We start from the raw sequence: 24627 nt of genomic DNA on the forward strand, positions 1-24627 counted from the left end.
ATAGTACTAGAATTATCACCACTAATCACCAATTTGTTAATGAGTGAATATACAATAATCGCGATAATTTTGTAAGCCTTATTTGTAAATCGATCACCTATTGGTTAAATATCTTGAGTAAATATCGTACTATGGTCATTTTTTATTTTGAATATCAAACTCCAATTTATATTATTTTGGTCGCTTAACTTTAATTTATGTTTATCAGGAGGGTACCAAGAGAATTTCATGGAGAATTTAATGACATGTATGATGAATTTGTCAAGATACCCAAATATGGTATACCATCTGCATATGCGGATGTGGCATGTTATCAAAGAGAGCCACGGGCTACTTTTATTGACACTACACATATCATGTCGGCCTAATGAACTAGTCAATAAGAATAACCATGTAACTCTTTTTAATGATGTGACATATTCACGCATGTAGAAAACGCATGAACTAGTGTTGATGTACCAAATTTGATATATATGTCATCAAATTCTCCAAAGAATCCCTTTGATTCTCTTTCGATGAACACAAATTAAAGCTGTACAAATTAAAGCCGTGTAACTAAAATAATATAAATTGAAGTTCGATGCTTAAAATGTAAATTAACTATAGTATAATACACACATGAAAAATTTACCGAAACTACTTACATCAGGCCAAAGAAGCTTGTTTTAGGCTTCAATAGTATCAAGAGTCACAACCAGAGGAGACGATGAGAGGAAAGAAGATGGAAATATATTAAATAAATACAATGCTTATAATAGTTCTCCACACTTAAACAAATATTAAGAAAATATTTAATATTATGTTTATACACAAGGAAATGTTTGTTTAAATTTATAAAATGATGGAATTCTAGGAAGGATTGGTTGTCTGCAGAAGGGTTTGGAATTTGAATTTACACGGAAATAGATTCTTATGATCTTAGATTATTATTGATTACGCATTAAAATAATTTTTTTTATATCATGGCGAATTAAAATTGTTAATATATATATATATATATATTAAATAAATAGTTTATACTACTTGAAGTTATGAAAATCTCATATACATTGTTTTAAAATAAAACAATGTATATGATTGTAAAAAAAAATGGTAATTTTAAAATAAAAATATTATTGGTCCATAATTACATGATAATCACTTCCAAATTACAAACAACCGACACAGTAACAATATAATAAATATTTTGTTAAGAAATATGACATAAAAAAATCATGTTGTAATTATATATATATATATATATATATATATATATATATATATATATATATATATATATATATATATATATACCAACTGTGATGCTAATTAATATGCCACCTAAGTGAATTGTACTATTAGTGGAAAATGTGTTTAATGAGAAAAGCTTGACATGGATAACAATGAAAAATAAGAACACTTTAATTTGAAGTGTTGCTCTCATTCTTTCTCTTGACTTTGCTTTTGCATTTGTGGATGAAATTTGAGGCAATTTAATGTGGGAATGAATCATCAAATGTAAATTGATTGCATATTAAATGCATGTATGACCAAATTATTTTATAAGGGAAAATAATTAATTACTTGATAAAATATATTCACTATAGTTATCATTTAATGGGACATGTTTGGTTTTATTTTTATTTTAATTTGTTTTCTCTTTGTTGATAAGAACTCAAAATAATGTATGCAAGTGAAAATCTTTTTTTTTTTTTAAGATATATATATATATATATATATATATATATATATATATATATATATATATATATATATATATATATATATATATATATATTCATCCTTAATCCATACCAAATTAGGATAGATCCCAAATCAATCCTTTTTACAAAATTATATTTTTATTTTTCTTCTCTCAGATATCTTTATTTAATGCTTATGAGAAAAATTTTTAGGAGGTCATCGTACAATCATTTTTCATTTGCTCACTAGATTTCATTGTCTTTTAATCATCCCATACTTTTTTTCTTTTCACCCGAAGATCACCCTATAAAAATTCGTCAAAAAGTCGAAACTGCCAACGAATCGATTGAGCTGGCTTGGTTTGGCTAAGTTGGCTTGGTGACGTATCCAAGCCAACTCAGCCAATTCCGGTGGTCAACTCAGCTTTTTTCACCGGATTTTCATGGGTGACCTCCTGGAGAAAAAAAAATCAGTGTAGGATGACTAAAAAGAAACAAATTGAAATTTAGTGAGCAAAATGAAAAATAGTTATAGTACGGTGACCTCCTAAAATTTTTACTCTACTCTTGGCTAGCTTGCATGAGCTTGTTTGGCCAAGCATAAGATTAAACAAACCTCAATGAGGTCAGGGACAAAAATGGGGGAAAATAAAGAAAAAGCAAAATTAATTTTTTTTAAAATATAAAATTTAGATTTTACATATTTGAATATATTAATTTTATAATTATTACAATATTTTCTTAATTAAAGTTAATCTCTCATATTTGTTTTCACAATGCATTTAAACCCATAGTTCTATAAATTTAATATGAAACCACTTAAGTTTAGCTCTTGATAACAAAGTTTATAGGGAATGAAACAAACAAGATAAGTTCTTAAGATAAAACAAAAGCCCATCATTTCTTAAGATAAAACAAAAACCAATCACAATTAACCCACACAACAAGTTAAAAACTTAGGCATCTTTTTTAATCCCCCACTAAATCTAGGGTTTTGAAAATTGGAAACCCAAGAGGATAAGTGAAAGTATGTTGGTGGGTTTTGGGGAGAAGGGAAGAGGTGATGATGATGGGAATGTCTTACTACAAAGAAAAGGGATGTAGGGTTCTGCCGTCCGTGATTAAGATTTTAAATATTATTAGGGTTAGCTTTTCTTTTTTGTTCATGTTAGGGTTTGAAGGCATCTTTTCACTTTCTTTTTCTGCTTTTTGGAGATGGTGATGTCACTGAAAGCGGTATAATATATGATAATTTTACCCAATAAAACTTCATAAGATTGTTTAGTTGCGTGCTTTGTGAATAATAGCAATTGTTATGAATTTAATAAATACTCGATTTATCTAAAATTTAATAGGACCTATTTTTTTAAAAAAAATTAGGGTTGAGACAGATTAGAGATTTAGGGGGGGCAGTTGAGCACCCCATTGGCTCCAACCAAAAAATACTATATATATATATATATATATATATATATATATATATATATATTTTGGAGGGAGTCGGAACTTGGAAGCACCCCCTCTTTGAAGTCTCTTCTCACTCACTCTCTCTCTATATATATATATATATATATATATATATTAATAATTCATTGTATCTTTATTTTTATTTTTCAAAAAATTTTAATTTTTTTTATAAAGTAATACCCATAATTTAAAAAATAGTGTTTGGAACAAAATTAATATTTATTATTTAGATATTTTATAAATTGATTGATATAATATATAAGAATTTTTTTTCAAAAAAATTATTATTTAGCCTTCATTTATTACAAATTAGTTTATATAGAATAAAAATTAGAAAAAAATTAAACTCGTGATTTTTATTAGTTAGGATATTATATATATTTAAAAAATATTTATATAAATATATATTTTTATAATATATTTATGAAAATTATTGTTTAGCCCCTTAATTTTTTATTTTGTCTTTCATAAAAAAATTTATAAATGTATTGTTTTTTTTTTTGCAACAATTGGATCGGCCAAACTACAATAAAAATGTCTTTCAACTAATCTAATTATATTTTTTTTAATTAAAAAAACTTCAAAAAAAAATTTATAATTTTTTATATGAGCATCCCCTTTATTTTCCTTCGGGTTTCGCCACTGTGTTGAGAGATTGACTCCACCTCTATGCATGTTTTATTCATATTTAATAAAATAAATAAATATTTATGTAACTAATATTAGTATTTGAAAATATTTAATTGTTACTCTATGTGAAATATTTTTTTTTAAAATTATTCATTTATCAGGGTGAGATATTGATGGTTCCGATGGGTAGTGTGATTAGAAGAGATACTCAAAAACTCACTAGAAATAAGGAACACACACACACAATCAAGCAAGAGAAAAAAGACACACAAGTTGGTGACCCAGTTCGGCAAAATCTTGCTTACAATCTGAGGGTCAAAGCTCGGAGAAACAATCCACTAAAAGATGTGATAGAATAAAGAGCAAGGTAGTCAAACCCGGACCGGCCCGGCCGGTTCAACCGGAAAAACCAAGAACCGGCCATGTGGCCGGCCCGGGTATACCCATTAAACCGAGTATGAAAAAACCCGGAGTTAACCCAGTCATACGGGCGGTTCAACCGGGTCATAATGTTATAATTTTTTTTACAATATTTAATAATGTATTATTATTTTCTCATTAGAAACCACAAAATCATGTATATTTATTAATATTAATTTTTAATTTAATTACAATATATATATAACATAAATATACCAACAAAATTAACATTTAAAAATAAAATCTATTAATATATTATGTAAATACTTTCTAAAAATTTAATTTATTAAGAAAATAAAACAATAAATGAGTGTAATTTTATTATAAAATATAAAAATAAAATATTCTAGGTAAGTTGTATAATTTATTGATAAGATGTATCATCCATAAAAGGATAAAAATTAGTGAATTAAATTTCTTATCTATTATAACAAAATCAACCAACAAACAAATAAATAAATAAAAAACACCGAGAGAGGTTCGATAATTATATATTAACATATTATATTTGTAAATATTTAAAAAAAATAAAAATAAATGATATAATTATAAAGTATATAAAGTAATTTATCAATTTAAATATCAAAATTAAGTAGTTTTTCATATTGTAATTATGGTTTTAATATTATATTTACTCATTATTAATTATTATAATTATTTTTTATTTTTATTATTGACCTGGTTCAACCCTGGTTTGACCCGGTCGAACCCATTGACCCTTGACCCCTGGCCTTAGACGGGTCAATGCCCGGGCCGGGTCTGACAATCTTGATAAAGAGTACAGCTCTCCCTTTCTCACTTAAAACAAAGAATACCCTCTTAAGATTGACCGATACCCACTCTCCTCAACTATCACCAAAGGGTCTCTCACTTGTGGCTCATCCTAAATCTTCAAGCACGATATTTTATATAGACGCACCGACGTCCACTTGATCATTCCTCTTTTAGAATTCTCCGAGGCTTCCTAACTTGGACATATTCCAAAGTTAGATGTTGCAACACCCAGTTCAACACTGCCCATCTTACTGAACATGACTGAGTTCTAGCCAGTTGCACTCGAATCTGTGACCTTCAACCTTCCTGATTCCTTCAGTCCACCCCGTAGCAGTTGACTCGACCCGAGCTCCTCCTGCCTGCAGCTGCTTTCTTCCTCATGTCATTTTCAGCAGGTCTCCTTTTCTGAGGAATGTGCCTACCAAGGCACATGCAACCATCTCACCAAAGATGGTCACCGAAGATCTCCCGATCTTCATTCCAAACTTGGTCCAAGTTTGGTCTTCCCAAATGATCTTTATTTACTCATGAAAATGTTGTTACTTAACTCGATCTCATCTCATCCAAGTTTAGCCTTCAATATCTTTAAGCATGATCTTCAATCATCCATGCTTGGATCTTAAGTAATCTTCAATCAATCTCCCATAAATGATTAGTCTCCTTGAATAGCTCCGCCCATAATTAGCTCTTGGATCTTCCTTCAAATTGTGTTGTTAAATATGGTCTTAATAATCACCTTGGCTTGTCCTTGCCTATCTTAGTTTGTGGCTTCAAATAGTTTCACACCAAACTAAGCTCCATGCAATCTTTTATTCTTGCTTAACAATAGAACATTCCTCTTACTCTCTTTAAGATAGATCTTTCCTAAAAGAAATTTTATCAAAGATATGATTTATCATTCCGGATCTTACCAAGGACAGATAAACATATCTTAAATAAAACTTACCCTTCTTGAAAAGATCCATTTATCTTGAAGTACTTTCAAAAATTAGTTGATCATCACATGAACCATTGAGATGAAAATCACTAAACATAAACTTAATCATGATCTTTTGACTCTTGTATCTTCTCATGCCATGACACCAACATTAGCCACATCATCATCCTAGTCTCCCCTTCTTTTTGCCAAGTCATCAATGCCACGTTATTTTTCTTTGTCATGTCACCTCTTGGCTTGTCATATAATATCAATCCACATCGTCAGACGTAATAGGTATTATGAGTCTGTTTGATACGCACGATTTCAAGGGACATGACAAGACAACTTCTATTGTTATGTGTTTGATTTGCAAATAGGGCTGAAGTACAGCACAAACTACCCAACCGGTACGGCATAACTTCTTAATTTTTTTTGTACCACCATAACCACGGTACAAAAATTTCAGTGAAGTACATGACAACTAATGACAAAATTGTCCCTATTTAAAATTAAAATTTACACTAATCATTACAAAAAGTGATAACATGATTTATTTTATTTATTTATTTAAATATTTAAAAAATTATTTATTTATTTATCTATTTATTTATCTATCAATTTATTTGCTTTTTAGGATTAAGATATTAATGAAAGTTTGTTTGGTTTGGATTAAATATTTTTAAAATTATATTGATTTTTTAATTTGTTGTTATGTTGTTAGGCATCGTAAAATTTGATAAGATTTTTATAAAATATTATTGTATATTTTTTATTATAAAACAAATATAGAATAGTAAAAAGGTATTATTGTAATTTATTATTTTGTGTTCCGTACTTATGCAAATCAAACATTAATCAGCATAAAAAATTTTGTACTGTTCGATGAAAATCAAACATAGAATAGCACAAGCACTTGTGTTGTACTCTAACGGCTTATACTGTACTATACTGCTTGTACTGTTCTCCTTAACGAATCAAACTGACCCTATGTTTTTATCAAAATAGACCTCTCCAAAGAGTTTCAATAGTTTTTTTTTTTTTACATACATATATATTTGAACTCAAAACTACTGAGTTAAACAATCTGCATCTATTATTTGGACTAACTTTGTTGTTATATTCTTTATCTAATATTTAAAATGTCTTGATCCTACTAACAAATATACCTAATATGGCATACCACATCTCATTATGTTTGACTTTTTTTCTATTTAAAACATTTAACGGTTTTGGGAGGGATTTTAACAGGTGTGGTACTTAACAGATTTTGAAATTTAAATAGAGATTAGGTACGGGTTTGGTTTGGGATAGGTTATAGTTTTAAAATTTTAAACCGGTAGGAATTATTTTTTTCTTAAAGTACACCATTAATTTTGAATAATTTATAGATATTTATATTTAACCATGATAACATAGATTTTGTGGGGTATAATTGTATAAACGAGAAGAGCGATGCTATTTTTACCGATTTACCGAATAAGTTTTTAATAATGTGGATGCCCAACTTGTCATCCACATCTAAGTCATTATTTTTTTATATAAACTTCAAATCTAAGCTTTAAAAAATACTTAAAATTAAAAAAAAAATTATAAAACTATATCTAAAATCATAAACCCAAATACTACAAAATCTATACCCTAAAAATTTAAAATTTTAAAACCTAAATAATAAATACTAAACTCTAAACCCTAAATTTTAAGCCCTAAACCCTAAATCCTATGCCCTAAATCCTAAACAAGTTTGTGATTTCCAGTTTATTGTTTAGGAAGGGATTTTCGGTTTATCATTTTACATGTTTATCTTTTACGATTAAATGTTTAAATTTAGGATTTAGATAATAAAGAGAAATTAAATTTTTTTAAAAAATAAATAAATAAAGAATGACATAGATGCCAATTTAACATCCACATCATTTTGGAAACATATTCGGTACTCAAACGAAAAGAGAAAAAAACCCAAAATATAATTTTATATTAGCTTTATCTTGCTTATGTTTTCTAATAACCCTACCTTAATTATAGGACATATGCATAAATTTTAATATTTTAGGCATATTTTTTTCAAAATTCCAGAATTTTTTTTTGTTATAAATATAGATAAGCCGCGAACCCTCAATCATTATGTTAAATAAATTAAACTTTTAATTTTACTTGGGAGCTAAATAAATTGTCACTTTTCTATTTCAGCAGTAGTCTACATAATCCATTCCTAAAATCTACCTAAATATTTATTCTATTAATTAAATTAAAAATTTACTTTAGCTCACCAGCCCTTACATAAGGTGTTCTTGTTTTCACTTAGAAAACAAATAAAAAAAATTAAATATATTCAAAATTATAAAATAACATAAATTAAATACTATATCTAATTTCAAAAAAAAAGTTTTTACATAAACAAGTACTACAAATGATCAACAACAAGCTTAATGAATCTTTTTATTTTGAAATCAACTAATAATTTTATTATCTATATAATTAAATATATTTTTTTCAATGTTTATTACTAAGCAATCAACTTGGTGATCAATTCTATTAAGTAGATGAGTCTTCATAATTTTATGGCAAAAAAAAAAAAAGATAGGATGTTGGTAGGATATTAAATTTAAAGGTTTATTTTCAAATTAAACACTATAAAATTAAATCATTTTTAAGCTATAAAAAAATTAAATGTTTAGTTTCATATTAGACCCTAGAGAAAAAATATATATATATACACATTTTTTTACATTTACAATACAAAATTTAAAATTTATTTTCATATTTAAAAAAATATACATTATTAAATATATTTACTTGAAAAAGAGCAGGAGTGCTTCCTTCTCTTTTATGTGGCTCCGCCAATGAATTAAGGTATTAACTCTCAGTCTATACATATCTTTGATATGAATCGTTCACATTATAAAATAAAATAAAAAAAAACATGATTTTAATAATTAACTTAAATATGAAGTCTAGACTTTGATCTAATAGATTGTTTTAAATTTTAATCAACTTAAGATAGAAATATATATATATTATTTTATGAATATCAGTGGTCAAAATGAATATTTGAGTATAATTCAGTATATACTTGATAGATCAACAATGAACTTTGGTAAACTATTACTTCAGAGTGCATAAAATAATTTAAAAGTTTTTTAGGGGTACATATGCAAAACAAACCATATTATTATTAGAATTGTGAAATCTGACACACATTGTTGTTTCTGTTGCAAGTCTTATTGGGAAATACGTTTGACTCGTTCAAACAATCAAAGTTTTCAAAGAAAGTGACATACTTTGCTTCTTCTTCTCCTCATTCAATATAATATATATATATATATATTATAATTTTTAATTCAAGTGGTCCTAAATTTCAAATCCAAAAATAGAATGGGATGGAGCTTGTTTTGAACTTTTATGAGTTTATATTTATATTTATATTTATATTTTGCTTCTCAATAATTTACAAAAATATATCAGCAAAGATAGAAAAATATATATAATTTATTAAAATTGAATATCCAAGCTTGTTTGAATAGCAGAATATTCTCATCTAAAGGAGTTATAAAAAAAATACATTTTATTTTTCATTTTTTATTTTTTTCACCCATTAGTTTTGAGGATGAGATCAGTCCGGCAAGAAAGTAGACCTCTCTTAATGAATTTTTTATTTATTTAAAAAGTTAGTCTCCGTTAATTTATTTATTTAAAACAATTATTCTATAAATAAATAAGACAAAAAAAAACCATCAAATAAAACTTATATAAAAAAATAATCAAATCAATTTACTAAATATTTCTCATTGTTTTTGAGAAAAATAAGACAAACAACTAATGACATGATACAAATTTTTTTTTTTTACAAAAAATATTCATTTAACGAAAATTCCAGATAGAATCTCACAATCCAATCCAGATAAAGTGATAGCATAAATGCTTGTTGTGCTTAGGATTGACATATATGCATATCTTTGATAACATGCAGCACTTGTCACCTGTTAAAAAAAAAAAGCCAATAATCATTATATATATATATATATTTAATTAAAAAAATACCATTATTATGCAAGATTTTTCACAATAAACAAAATAAATTACTAATTTTTTTTTATCAAAATATAAAAATATTAATAAAGAAAACAAATGTGTGCGGTGGGAAGGTGATAATGAGTAGCGGTAAGCTCACCGGTTTGTTTCTAAAACCTCGCCCGAAATAATCGCAGAGGAACTGACAACCTTTCCCTCCCGGCGATTTTTTGACGATTTCTCAAAAATCGCCGATCTATTCTTAACCTCTCTCATTGCACTACATAAACACTCTCACAAGCTTCCACTCCATTCACCCACTCCCTCTTCTCTCTCTCTCTCTCTCGATCTCGAGCTCTCATGGAGTACGAGAGGATTCACAAAGTCCAGGTAATCAGCTAGTTGTTTGATTCCTTGTTTTCGAATGCTATATTATTCTTCTTCTCTTTATTCTATCTACTTCTTGGGTTGGAGTGTTTTTGGGCATTGAATTTGTGTCTGTTTTTTGGGTTTTTTTTTTAAAAAAAAAATTTTTGTTTTTGTTGGTGTTTAATCTTGTTATTTAATACAGAATGGTGTGAATGAATGATATATAGTTTGATTCAGTTGTGTGTAGGATATATATGGTTTCGTTTTTAAATTTATGGATGATTTTCCTGGGTGGTTGTTTGGATATCCTTTTTTTTTAATATGTTTATTTAATTGTTCATTGATTTTTATTTTTTATTTTTGGAAAAGTGGGATTTTGATGTGGCTTTGCTGCAGAGAGTGATGATATTATGATGCTGTAAAGTAACTGACGATGAAATTGTTTGTTCTGGAGAATTACGTTTTTTTAACCTAAATTTATGGATGATTTTACTGTATACTTGTTTGGGCTTTTTTTAAAAATGATTATTGATTGATGTATTTCTGGGAAAGATGAAATTTTGATGTGGTTTTTCTGCTGAAAGGGTAACTGAGGATGATAATAAGTTTGATCAGGAGAATTAGTTTTTTTTTTCTTCTTAAATTTATGGATTGTTGTTCTGCATTCTTGTTTGGATTTCCTTTTTGTTGTTTATGTTTATTCATTGATTAATTTCTGGTAAAGATGGAATTTTGATGCGGGTTTTCTGCAGATAGGGGTGATATCACCCAGTAAACTAAGAATGAAACTATTGGGTGCTCAAAATAGTAGAAAGAAGGAAGATGAAAGTAGAACATCTAGAACAACTTCACCTTCAAAGCTTGAGGAGATGGAGATTGCAAAGGATTGCTTGTTAGCTGGTGATTTGGATGAGAATGAAGGTCAGTTTGTACTTCAGCTCAATATGCATGCAAGATATTTGATTGAATGGCTTTCATTTTTCATATATTGTGTTTTTGAATGTATAGATAGCTCTAAGAATTCCAAAGTGTCTTCTGTGATGCCTGTGAATCAAGGGAATCAATCAAATTCATGTTCCAAGGATGTTGCTAAACAAATTCAGTCTCGATCTTCGGATGATGATGGGAATGAGTATGACAGTGGGCATGACAATGGAAGCACATGTAGTTTTGAGTTTCATAAAGGAGAGAGGACATTGCAAAATCAGGTTGCCACTCCATTCTTCAGGCATCTTCCTTCCAAGTGGAACGACGCAGAGAAATGGCTTGTTAATAGGCAAGCATTGCATGCTAATGTGCCAAAGAAATCTTATTTGCATAATCAAGGGAATCGGCACATTGTTCCAAACTGGGGAAGGGTTGCACCAGAGTCTATGATTTTAGACCATAAGCAATTTGCCACCCAGAGTATGCATTTGAGAATAACTGAATCAGGTGGCCTTGCTTCACAACATACGGCAGAAAAGTTCTCATTTGCTACAATGTGTTCACCGTCAAATTCTGGGTCTGCAAAAGAAACTAGTGGAGTAACTGATGTATCTCAGCATAGTGATGACTCTTACAACACACCTAGACTTCAAAAGGAAATGAACCAACAAAGTGCCGAATCAAGAGGTATCGCCTTTTTATTGTTAATCTCAGACTAGCGACTGTCAATTCCTACTCGGCCATTAAATTGAAAATCATTAAGAATACGAAAACCAAATGTGCTGTTTATAGATTTGTCTTCTCATGCATAGTAGTATGCTTTGCTTATATGACGCAGCTCTTCACAGTGCACAGACGGTGTGCACAATGAGGGACATAGGCACAGAAATGACCCCAATTCCAAGTCAGGATCCGTCAAGGACTGGAACTCCCCTAGGATCAACCACTCCTCACAGCCCCATTTCCTCATTGCCATCCACTCCCAAAAGAGGAGCACCGGCACCATCTCCTGTTCATACAGGTACAGATGATGAACCTGATTCCCAGAAAAAATTATCCGAGAAAGAAATACAGCTAAAAACAAGACGAGAAATTGTTGCGCTTGGCATGAAGCTAGGGAAGATGAATATTGCTTCTTGGGCCAGCAAAGATGATGCTGAAGTTGAAAACACTAATCAATCCCCACTCAAGACTTTTGATGCCGATCAACAAGTCAAGAAAGAATACGAAGCGCGTGCTGCAGCTTGGGAAGAAGCGGAGATGTCTAAGAATATGGCCAGGTATTCTTTCTGATCTTAAAGTAAAAAGAGATAAAACAAATTTTGTTGATTATATGCGGTAGTTGGCTTCTTAGGGTCGCTTAAAAGAATGTTTCACATCTAAAAGAATGATTTGCTCTATGGAAAATTTCAGCATGATCTTCAAATGAGCTTTGTTTTCGGCTATCAAATGGGACCTCTTACATTATCATTGTTTGCAGATAATTTAGGTGTCATAATAAATACTTTCTTAATGTTTACCCTTGTTACCTTTCTACTTTCAGTTCTTCTAGGTTTCATCTGCGTTCTTGTTTACAGAGAAATTTACCCTGTATGCTGAATTCTCACCTATAAAGATAAATTATAGATGACAACCATTGATTAATGAAATCAAAACTATCGCGTAGTTATGTTGATGTTGCCTCTGTGTTTGGTGGATGATTGGATTAATCCTAAAATTGATAAAGTAAAGTTCTTGAATTAGTGAAAGATGGCAAATGAATGACATCGTTTTTAAGCCAATGGCTATTTTACTGATGTCATAGGATGGAAATGGAGAATTATTTGGAACCTAACAGGGGATTTGAACTAATTTCTTCATTCTTCCTATTTTTCTAACTTCTCTTGTATTCATCTAACTTAAGATATTCTCGTTCATGACTCAGCCTAGAAACTCATAGCCATGCACAAATGAGAAATATTGTTGATTGTTTGACTACATTATTAAAAAAATTGTTTACAATTGTGCGAAATTCAGAATAGAACTTGACGGTAGTTATCATTGGTTGTATGGCCTACAGATTCAAACATGAAGAAGTAAAGATTCAAGTATGGGAGAAAGAGCAGAAAGCAAAAATAGAAGCAGAAATGAGGAAAATCGAGGTACTAACATTCTCTTCTCAGACGTCTTTCAGTTAAAATTTGTTAACATATCACACACTCAGGAATCTGAAACTAATGAACTTTTTCAGGCTCAAGCAGAACAAATGAAGGCCAATGCACAAGAGCGGATGGTCGAAAAACTAGCATTGACACGACGAAGAGTTGTAGAGAAACAAGCAAAAGCCGAAGCAAAGAGAAACCAATTGGCTGTGAGAGCAGCACAGCAGGTGGAGCAAATACGCAACACCGGTCGCATGCCTAAATCACATCACCATAGATGCTGTAGTTGGATTCTTTGAAAGATCATAACACCTTCTTTGAATTTGCATTAATACTTGTTGCCATTGTTTCAAAGATCATGAGGTCCAAATGAAGGTGTGTGTTGTATCATTTTGATGTTTGTTTACACTTTTGATAGGGATTGATTGGTGCAGGATTTAAGCATTTGGTGGAGTGTACACCATTTGAGTGTTCACTCTTTTTTTTTCAATACAAAGTATATAGAGTTTTCACATTCTTGGATTTGAGAGTCCTTTTAGTGTCCTAGTGATTTTTTCTTTGTGAACCTTCAATTTTTACATATTTATCTTCTTGTGTTATACATATATATATATATATAGAATATAAATTTGAGTTTAATTAAGTTTTTGTTTCATTTAATAATAATCTACATTTAACAATATTTTATAATAAGTTTTTCATATTGTTATTTTGAACAAAATTTATAAATGGTTCTTGAAGTATATCTGAATGCTCACTTTAGTCCTTGAATTGCACAGACACCGACCTTTTTGCCCCTAGAATTAAATGCTAACTTTTGTCCGTAAACCAGAAAAATAATTATTTTGATTTTTTTTTTTTGGATACATTAACTAAATTAAAAGGTAGAATAATTTATTAGATAGACCAACTACTACACCATCAACACCTTGATTTTAAAGGACCATAATGAATATTTGCAACTTGCAAGGATCAAAATAATCATTTAAGTTTAGTTCATGAATCAATTATGGGCTTTTTATATTAAGAATTATAGCCATTTATAAAATAAATTTTAAATTTATATTTCAAAAAACATATATTTATTTTTATCATGTACTTAACCATGGTACTTAAAAAATTAAAATAATAATAATGATAATAATTCAAGAGAGCAAACAAAACATTTTTCTTTACAATTTAATTTATTGATTAATTGAAATATCCAATGTAATGGTCAATAGTCCATGGAGAATACAAAAGATTATAAAATTTTGAAGGTTTTACGTAGATAAAGGAGAAGCTCATTGTAATTTTGGATTTTTGCAAGGGGTTTATATGCAAAAGAAACATTTTTTTTCTTTAAATATTTCTAAATAATAATAATAATAATAAAGACAAGCCACCACAAAAAAGTGGGATATATATATATATATATATACATATATTTATAAAGAGGACTAACAGAAAAATTGATCTATAAAGGAAAAAATTACCATCCACAGATGTGAAATTATGTCTTACTACCCTATTTGAATTATTGGTTTTCTTTTGTTAATATACCCCCTATAAATAATTTCCTACTTTTGTAGGGGGCATTGAACAATTTTCTCTCAATAAAATTAGCAAAACACATCCCAATCTCCAAAAAAAGGGTCCTCCCTGAAATCCAGATACACCACCAAACACTCCCACCAACTAAAAAGAAAACATTCTCCTTCCCAATCTTATCATATTCCCAAATCATCATCTTTGAAAATCTAAAAATCAAAAACTTTCAATTACTCACCAAAAAGTTGATAATGCTGTTCTCTTTTTCAAAAGCATAAAGGCAGCAAAATAAAAAAAAATTTATAAAAAAAAATCATCATATGAAAGTTAAGTATGGTTTATTCTAATTCTTCCTGTCCATTCACCTGAAAACCCAAAAAGCTTCAATCCATTCAAGAAGACAACATGATTGCAAACAAAGATTTTATCTACATACATACATATATATATATATATATGTGGAAATACCATTCAATCAAACCAAAACATAATAAATGAATGGATAAATAAAAAGAAGGAAGAAAAAAACTGACAAGAAGCAGAAATGAAAGGTCTGGACAACCAAGCAGAGATATGAGAGGGACAGAAGAATCACAGGCAAATAAATGGACAAAAGATGCAGCAAAAAAAAAAGTTAAGATTCATTGGTGACCACAAACTGATAAACTTTTTCAGTTTTGAGTGCAATGCCAGGCATGGTCAACCAAACACATCACATGAGTGAGCCATTGCTCTGGAAAAGAGCCAGCAATGCTGAATTCATTGAAAATAAGCAAAAAAAGGAAATATGTCGATTGGATAAATACTACGAGAGACGTAGAAATTGAGTTTTGCTGCTGCTAATTTGATTAAATTAGTCTTCTGATCAACCCGTGTTGGTATTCGAAGGTCATGATGTTCAGAAAATACGATATGATAGAAAGCACGACACATACTAGAAATTTAAACTTACTCGAGAGCTCCAGTGTACGACGAGTGCAAGTGTAACAAAATATGGGAAGAGTTCTGGTGTTTGTTGTTCAGTAATCAAGTGATCCTACTGATGTGATTCCGGTGCTGAGATTCCTCGAGTCTTGCAGGCTCACGTACTCATCGCAGCTGCTGCTGGAAAGCCTTCGGACCGGGGTTGAATTTAGAAGATCGACACCTTGCTTCCCCATCTGCTGCACTTCTTGGGGTGACAGGATCTTTATACACCATACGTTATTCACAAATTCACTGCATTGGCAAAGATTCCGACAAAAGAGTCAAATTGAGATATAGACTACTAGACACGATCAATAAAAGCATAATTCAAATGATCTAAGTCATCTAAAAAAAATGATATAATGGAGCATAAATCATGTTAAAAACTTATCTGAAAAACAAACAGCAAGCAATAGCTAGAAGTTAAATAGCAGGTGAAACAACAGAGACAAAGTATTCATGATTCTTTAAGAAAAGGGATATTGCTTTGCAGATCACTATGTAACACTAGCAGATATGAACTGCAGCGCTATCACGCAAAGATTTATATCAGAATTCCAATAAAAGTTAAATTTACATAAAGCAAAATTAACAAAGGAGTGGAGAAAGAACTTACTGCCAAGGATCATCGCCAACGAGAAGAACATCATTCTCTCGGTCGACAAATACAAGCTGCCAGCCTGATCTCAAAGGGTCATCCAATTGTCCTTCGAGGCCAAATAGACGCCCAAGTTCACTGCGCAGCTCAGGGTAGCTGCTGAATTTGGTAATGTCAAGTGACCTCCCAAAGGATCCTGATTTGTAGATCTGCCAATACCCACCCCCAATCAGTAAAGCAGACTCATATATGAATAGCAGGTTTTCTGCATGCTCAGCAAAATTATATCTCAAAAATATCAAGTTATGGAAATTACTGCCGTCTCGTAAAGCTTATGGTGTGATAAACAGAATGTCTTTCTCAGCAGTTATATGTAACCTTGATTATAAATTATATATTCATTTTACAATGACAGACCAACTTAGGTTTTCCAGTGCTGCATCATTTCAAAACAAAGAAATATCCAAGAAATTATTACTAACAATTTTTCCCATTCGCAAATATTATTTATTTTGCAAGTCAAACTTTTCAGGAAATAGATGGAGTTTCAGAGAAGGGCAACAATATTTTCATCCAAACCATCACATTAATCATTGAAATGTTATAAAATGATACTAGAAAAAGATTATACAGATATGTAAACATTGTAAAGTTATGCATTACAGACCAATAAGAGCCAATATAAACAAAAAACAAAATGGTGCAACCATTTCTTGTAATGCTTTTGATATATCCAAGCTAAAGATGTAATAAATGCACAGGTAAAGCTTTTCATTAGTTGATAGATAAATTTTTCTCCATTAAGATAGGAATTTCTACTTCAGAATCCAGAATGTATACATCTTGGAAATTAATCATTTTTCATATGAGATGCAGCATTCCTATCTCTGTAGAATGAGATATTCATTAATGAAAATAATAGTTAGGATGATACTTATTGCCTCCTTATTCTCAGGTATTTACTAAGAGAGAGCAATGATGAACTACTGCAAAGCACCAGAATTATGCAAATCTCACAAGTAGGTTCCTAAACTAAATTAAATTCAAAGGCAAAATACGATGCTTTACATAAAACTGATGCCAATTCATTTTTCGTTCATAAATACCCGGGTAATATCACCATCAAGCAGGCATGAATGTCATGGCATAAGTTTCTACTCGTCGCATACAGATCTTTGCATATAAAATTATAAATAAAGTAACTTCATGGCATGAATGTCATGGTATACAGACTTATGAGAAGGAATCCACACAATTTAAAGGTTATAAACAAAAGCAGGTACAGAGCAAAAGTTACAATTTACTCACCTTGACAAAGGTTCCATTTTGCGCATCCACTTGGTCTACATTATCAGGAGATGGTAGAAAACCCGATTCTTCTAAACAACCAGTACTTGTCAGAGCTTGATTAAAAGGAAAATCAGACCCAGTGGTGTTCAGAAAGTTTGCAGTGGCATATGGTAGAGATGTAGAATCTGTCTCACTGCCAACAGATCGGAGGTTTGATAAACCATTCTGCACTAGAAGTGATGAAGAGTCTATGTTAACACCAAATAATTGATGGCTTTGTGGATCCGTACTGCATTCTTGCTCCACCAAGCAATCTCTTCCAGGAAATGGAGGCAATGAGCCAGAATTTTGAGAAACATTGGGTTGGGGAAGACCTAATTGTTCAACCTGAGAAGAAACACATTGAGCTCCAGCAGGAAGCGTGGCTTCAACAGCCAATCGCTTAGATGACCAGCCATTTGAATTTAGTAAAGAGCTGGCCCTTGGGAGACCAAGAAGGTTTGATGTTTCTTCAGCAGGAAATGACCGCAAAATGCTATGAAGGGGAGAAACACCGGATGTAGGCACAGGGTTGGCATTGATTTCAGGAAAATTCTGCTTCTGGCAAAAAGAAGACATCGATTGGAAAGTAGGAGATTGCGATTGTGATGATGATGCTATATGAGATAGCGTTGGCATAACGTTTGGAATTTGTTGATCAGCCATTTGATGATGTTGCATTTGTTGATGCTGTTGCGGTTGCAGCTGTACTTGCTGATGCTGATGCTGTTGCTGCTGATGCTGATGCTGATGCCGTGGTGAAAGCTGCACCTGTGGCTGCGGCTGCTGCTGGTCATTAAATGAGTGGCAATGCTGCAACTGACGCTGAAGTAACTGAGACTGCGTTTGGCTCTGCCCTGAACTTTCTTGAACAGCCTGGAGAAGGCTGTGCTGTGGTTGAGATTGCATCTGCTGAAACATCTGAGAAGGTAGTAAAGGAGTGGATCTGTTGGTCATGTTCTGAGGCTGGAATTGCAGCATAGCTGGACCTGGCTGTTTCAGAGGATCCACAGTTCTTATTTCTTGAAGCGCTGCTGCGGCCATCGCTTGGTACATGTCAGGCTGTAGACCAAGCATTGAAGCATCAATTCTCGGTTGAACCCAAGGTGAGACCCCAAGACCTTGGAAATTCAATGACTGCATTCCCCGGTCTCCATCTCGAAGCCACATGAAAGGATTATTCAGACCAATATCATCATCCCTCATACCTTAAAAGACAGAAGATAAATAGCAACAAGTTAGTTACAATTGGTGTTGATATTAAGTCAACTAGTTCAAAAGGAAAATGGCTATTTTATCAGTGTACCATGCAGAGATGGCAATCCTGGTGGCCACGGGCGCTTAAGTCTGAGAGAGAAAGGTGATGGATACATTGGGAATGTTGTCAAAGGTTCTATTTCCCAGAGAGAAACCCTTGGCTGTCTATCCCCTGCAGTTGACTCATCCCAACCAACCTACACCAAAAATATTACTTCAGCGGCATGCAAACATCTCTTACGCCAGAAATAATATGCAGCATATACTCGAAAGAAGATATTATCAACGACCGGAAATGAGGGCCAGGTCAAATTCACAATCCTCGGATAATATAGATCAAAAACAGAAATTTTGCATCACATACCTTCACTGAACGCCAATGCGAGTTTGGCCAGCGGACAGGATCCAGATCACTTATTCCTGTAATCGTACCCATGTAACTGAAAATAGAAAAGCAAGATCATTTTCATGAGATGGCCAACTTGGATAGATGAAAGAAACCTCAATTTTGGGAAAAAAAAAAAAAGAACATTTTGTACACTAGAAAACAGCATCAAGAACAATGGACACACCTGATAGGCACGTGCATGAATGTGCTAACAATGATACCATTTTATACTAGTGATGGGGCAAAACAAAGAATTATCATGACAAAGGGAACCTACCGGCGAACACTTGATTCCTCGGTCTCAAAAAGCATCCGAAAACGCATTCCCACAGAAACACGAATGTGATACACAGCTTTGACATATTTGGCTAGAGGTACAACAAATTCACATGGACTTGCCCTAAAGGAAGTTTAAATTTGCGAAGATGATTAGTTGCTGAGATATTTACTTAATACCAAAAAACAGGGAGTATATATACCTTGGGTTATAAAATATGGTAAAGCGGCTGTTTGTAGCTGCAGCATGAGCAGCAGCAGCTAGAAGGCCAATATGCATGCTATCACTTGATAATACTGATGATGGCAAAACAGTTTGTGGGCGATTTGCACGTCGGATACCAAGAAGCAATTGATTATTTTCATTCCTAAGAAGAGCAGAAAATCCATTCATCAATTAAAAGATGCATAAGTATCCTGATTTCTTAAATTCCATAAAGTTTATCATCAACTGACCAGATAAAAATAACTGAATCCCCTGCCACAAGCCTCTTCGCACTTACAAAAACACTCCATCCAGTGGTAAGCAGATGCCTCTTTGGCTGACCTGCGGCATAAAATAAATTTGAAAAGGTAAAATGCCAATCTTTTATAAACTGGGCAATATTTCAGTAAACTTGACTTTTGCATATGCGTGAATCATATATATATATAGATATATCTTGTTTGCAGGTAGACAGTTCCAATAAATACAACTCATAGGACACAATCATCACCTATTATTGACCAAAAACCAAACACTGCACAAAATATTTACATGAACATAATACCGCTTTAACAGTTAGGTAAAATTTTAATGCTAATACTGATATTTGTGTGAATAAATTGCTTATCTATGTAGCAAAAGATTGATGTGTCAGATGAGCACACAACACTTTTTGTATCTCCTACAAAACAATGTCAATTGAGTCTATGGCATGCGCCACACAACAAACTATGCACCATCAGGATGGTAACCTGCTGTTAGAACTTCAGAACACCTAAACTCCTCTTTTCATTTAAAATAACTTTTTGCTCATAAAACCCTTATTATATCTTAAAATCCAGTTATAAATAAATGATGGGCCATACTAAAGGAATGGCCAGCTCATCCACCCAACTCTGCTTTATCACAGATATCTCCATGTTTCTCTCATTCCTAGACAAAAGATAAGATCATACACCTCAGCTCCAGAATACCTTACACTTTTAGTGCCCTTCTCCAAATAAAAGTGTATCAAACCAGCAATTGACACAAAGAATGAACCAGCCATAGTAACATCCAAATGAAAAGAACAAAGAACATGCATAAACAAGATAACCAGCTCAATTTAGGTAAATGGTGAAAAGACAAGGAAAAGAAATAATGATATTTGATGCAGATTGACCTCGAAATATGTGACGGAATTTCCATTCATTGTCATGAAGGTCTCTTGCTATCAACTCCTGTGCAGGTGGCTGTTGTGAAAAATCCTGAAAAGACAGCAAGGAAAATTGGTCACATACTTATATGGCTACCAATCTAACAACAACGACCGCAGTTAACCAATTGGGCTTATTAACAGGTAGCACAAACTTACCAATGGTGGAAATACTTTCTCAGCGGCCCGTCGAGGAACTGAGAATCCACCATGGGTACTGGTGTCACTTGCAGTCAATGTCTTGCAAAAGTAGTTGGTTGGCTGTTTGCTAGGGGCACCCAACTCAGCAGCTAGATAGGGATCTTTTTGCTCTTGCTATGGATGTAATTATTAAAAAAAATTATAAATTAAGAGAAAAACACAAAAAAAAAAAATGATGGAGTGGCAAACACTACAAAGGTAATGTAATTACCGCACTAAGTGGTTGCAATGTCATTTGTGCATAAACTTCATCTGACTCTACATCAGCCTGAAAAATGGAAATTTAAGCAGTTATCAGACATTAGGTGGCAAGGCATGAACACATCCCAAATAGAAGAACTTTAAATGAAATCTCACATGCATGGTCACATTGTGAAGCTGACAGATCAGCTGAGGAGGTAGGCTTGGGTAATTCGGAATATGCGCATCCACTTCCCTGTTGGTTGATGCAGCTACCTGCACAGAGAAAAGTGTTCATGCAATTTCAACTTAAAATGAAGCAGGCTACAGACAGTTTCATGCATGATTGTCATGGAGCAGCACTATTTTGAAGTCTACATGTCAAAGTAACATGAAATACAGCAAACAAAATAATCCATAAATCTAAATCGGTAACATATAACTATTGCTAGAGATAAATAGTAAAATACTGCTACATGGAGCAGGAACTAGCTGGAAGCTAGATTTTAGTGGTTCAAAGAGATTAACAGTACAAATTTGAGTGCAGACAACCAAGGAATGTAGCAGCCAGGTAATTCAAAGCTGTTAATCTCGCCAGATTTGCATAACCCGCTAGAAATATAACAAAGACACACAAAAAATCCAAAATTCAGGTGACTGTATCTGATAGAAGCAACAAAGTACTGTGTTCAGTGACTGCCCCACTGTAGTACAGATATTTGTATTTTGCCATATTCTACTACTGTTGTTGTTCATCAGTAAGCATATACTGACCTGCTCACTGTGACCCTGCGGGAAGTAGACCACACGACTTCCAACAGCTGGTAATGACACAAGGGGCCCAGCACATGCATGCCACAACTCTGAATTCAAACACCTCTGTTCACCTATAATATCAAGGCAAAGAGATGACACTTTAGGAGAAAGAAGCATTGATAAGTTAAAATGATTGTTCAGCAAATTTCACCAACCACAAAAAGGCAACAATATAAAAATAAACGTGAAAGACCATTACCCTTCTTTTCATTGAGATATTGAAAATGAAGATACTCCTATCACATCTACTTCACACAATTAATTTGAGCTTCAAGCACACGTTCACAAGAATGCATAATCAATTACAATAACTAGTATTATTTTCTCTATAAACTACTGAGGATTTGAGTAATAATGAACAATTAGTTAGTAGTTCTCTGAATTTAGAATGCAAACCAAATATTGGGCCTAATATGATTAGACTATATAAAATAGCGAAGACATGAAATTGTGGATTGGAACCATCTTCAAATTAGAAGCTGGATAACACAATTTATATTAAACTAACTCCAATTTTAGACTGCAAAACAGTAAGTTTTATCACAGAAAACTGCACTGGTTTACACACACACTAAAATTAAAAAAAATATATAGATCAAGATATAACATATATCACATCTCACCTTCCTGGTTCTGCGGAGCAAGACCGGATGAGGAGAGCCTCATGTTGGAAGACGTCAAATTGATTAATGGTAAGGAGACCAAATCTGAGAACTAGTGCCCACCCCTATCCTCAATAAACAAGCCAAGCCCTCAAGGCCAGGCACTCCATGTGACCAGAAACCGTCTCTTTTTCCGTCCCTTCCAAAGAGTGCTGTCATGCCTTCGTTGAACTCCACCCTCCCAAATTAAGCACCACAAGTATGCTCATTTCTCAAATAGAATACCTCAGATTTCGCTGGCGTCAAACAAACATTCTTTGCTGAGAAAATACGCACTTGTACCTGTCCCAAAATCAGTTCATCCAAAACCAGTTCCACTGAAGGGAACACTCGCCTCCCCTCTCATCCGGTTCCTCAGCAGTACCACCTCCAAAACCCCGCAACTACGAAACCAAAGAACTTTTCACGCCGAGGAACCCAAAAGATTTCAGCTTGAACCCAGAGAAGCACTCGTCACACCTTTATCTACTTTTTCAAACTATAATTCCAGCGAGAACTCACCCATCAAAACGCGCAAAAACAGCAAAATCTTAAGCTTCCACTGAACCACGAGCTCCAAAAACCTTCAAAACAAAAAGAATAGAACAAAAAAAAAAACGAGTCTTTATCACCAGAGCTAACTAAAAACCAGGCATTCACGGCCCAAATCCCAACTGTAAACAAAAAACACCAGAGATCTCACCTCTCCACCAGCTTCAAAACTTCAATCACCAAAATCCCTCGATCTCCTACCTCAAACTCCTCAAAGATCTCAACTTGCAGCCACTCAGCAACCAAACACACAAACACAAGCTCCAATCTCAAAGAAACTTCATCTTAAACCCTAAAAACTTAAGATCTCCACCTCCCACAATTAAAATCAGCTCAAGCACCTCAAAAACCTCCACAAATTCAGCCATTCCCGATGAGAATTCGGCATCAGGTAAGCTTCACAGATTCAAACGAAGCAAGAGCGAAATCGAAGGGAGAGAAGAGGAAGGGAGGGGAGCACAGAGGAGAAGAAGGCACAGTGCTTGCTTGTGAGGGCTTTACCTGCTTGCCTTCGCTGCTTTACTTCCAATCAATCAGTTCACAGCCCGCTACTATTAGTATTATTACCATTTGTTTTTTCTCTTCCTATTTTTTTATTTTTTTTATTTTTTTTTTCATTTTCACCATCCAAATAAATAAATATTTTATTTGTACTAAATCATAAATACATCACAATTAATTTTCTATGTACAAACATAGGATTAAATTACTCCAAAAACCCTCAAATATTTCTCTTCTTCTCATTTAGTCCCTCTAACTTTTATAAATTTATAATTATCAAATAAATAAAAAATTTATAAATCTACCGTCATTTTTACATCAAATATATCCGAAAGTACAATAAATTGAAGACACGTCTTTTAATAATATTTTTAAATTTTGAATCTAGAAACTTTACGTGGTATCACAGGATTTAAATCAAAATAAACAGCACTTAAATAAAAATTATATATTATTTTTTATGTAAATCATAACTGTTAAATAGATGATGATATAACGATTATTATCAAACAATAATTTTTTAAGGATACGTGGAATAAATTTATTGTTAAGTTGTTTATAATATTATTATTTCATGTATACAAGGGTGTAAATGCAAAAACAAAAGGGGTACGTGGAGCAGATGGCGTGCCGCGTGCTGGATAACAACAGTACT

General features: G+C 32.3%; 2 protein-coding genes across 2 annotated transcripts; one reads left to right on the top strand and one right to left on the bottom strand.

Annotated features, from left to right (window-relative positions):
• The first annotated feature begins 10076 nt into the window (after positions 1–10076).
• Positions 10077–13851, top strand: LOC120267943 (ensconsin-like). The gene is made up of 6 exons (XM_039275622.1): positions 10077–10290; positions 11022–11190; positions 11278–11883; positions 12035–12476; positions 13256–13337; positions 13427–13851. The coding sequence occupies exons 1-6, from the start codon at positions 10261–10263 to the stop codon at positions 13634–13636; spliced, it is 1539 nt and encodes a 512-aa protein (XP_039131556.1). The 5' UTR covers positions 10077–10260; the 3' UTR covers positions 13637–13851.
• A 1624-nt stretch (positions 13852–15475) lies between these two features.
• LOC120267945 (auxin response factor 6-like) lies at positions 15476–24011 on the bottom strand. The gene is made up of 15 exons (XM_039275624.1): positions 23623–24011; positions 22902–23503; positions 22237–22349; positions 21640–21738; positions 21494–21550; positions 21241–21396; positions 21049–21133; positions 20138–20228; positions 19885–20049; positions 19683–19805; positions 19382–19457; positions 19067–19214; positions 17740–18968; positions 16450–16640; positions 15476–16085 (listed from the first exon to the last, which is right to left on the bottom strand). The coding sequence occupies exons 2-15, from the start codon at positions 22942–22944 to the stop codon at positions 15887–15889; spliced, it is 2775 nt and encodes a 924-aa protein (XP_039131558.1). The 5' UTR covers positions 22945–23503; positions 23623–24011; the 3' UTR covers positions 15476–15886.
• Between the last annotated feature and the right edge of the window lie 616 nt (positions 24012–24627).

This window comes from Dioscorea cayenensis, chromosome 8, assembly GCF_009730915.1.
Source record: "Dioscorea cayenensis subsp. rotundata cultivar TDr96_F1 chromosome 8, TDr96_F1_v2_PseudoChromosome.rev07_lg8_w22 25.fasta, whole genome shotgun sequence".
Taxonomy (NCBI): domain Eukaryota; kingdom Viridiplantae; phylum Streptophyta; class Magnoliopsida; order Dioscoreales; family Dioscoreaceae; genus Dioscorea; species Dioscorea cayenensis.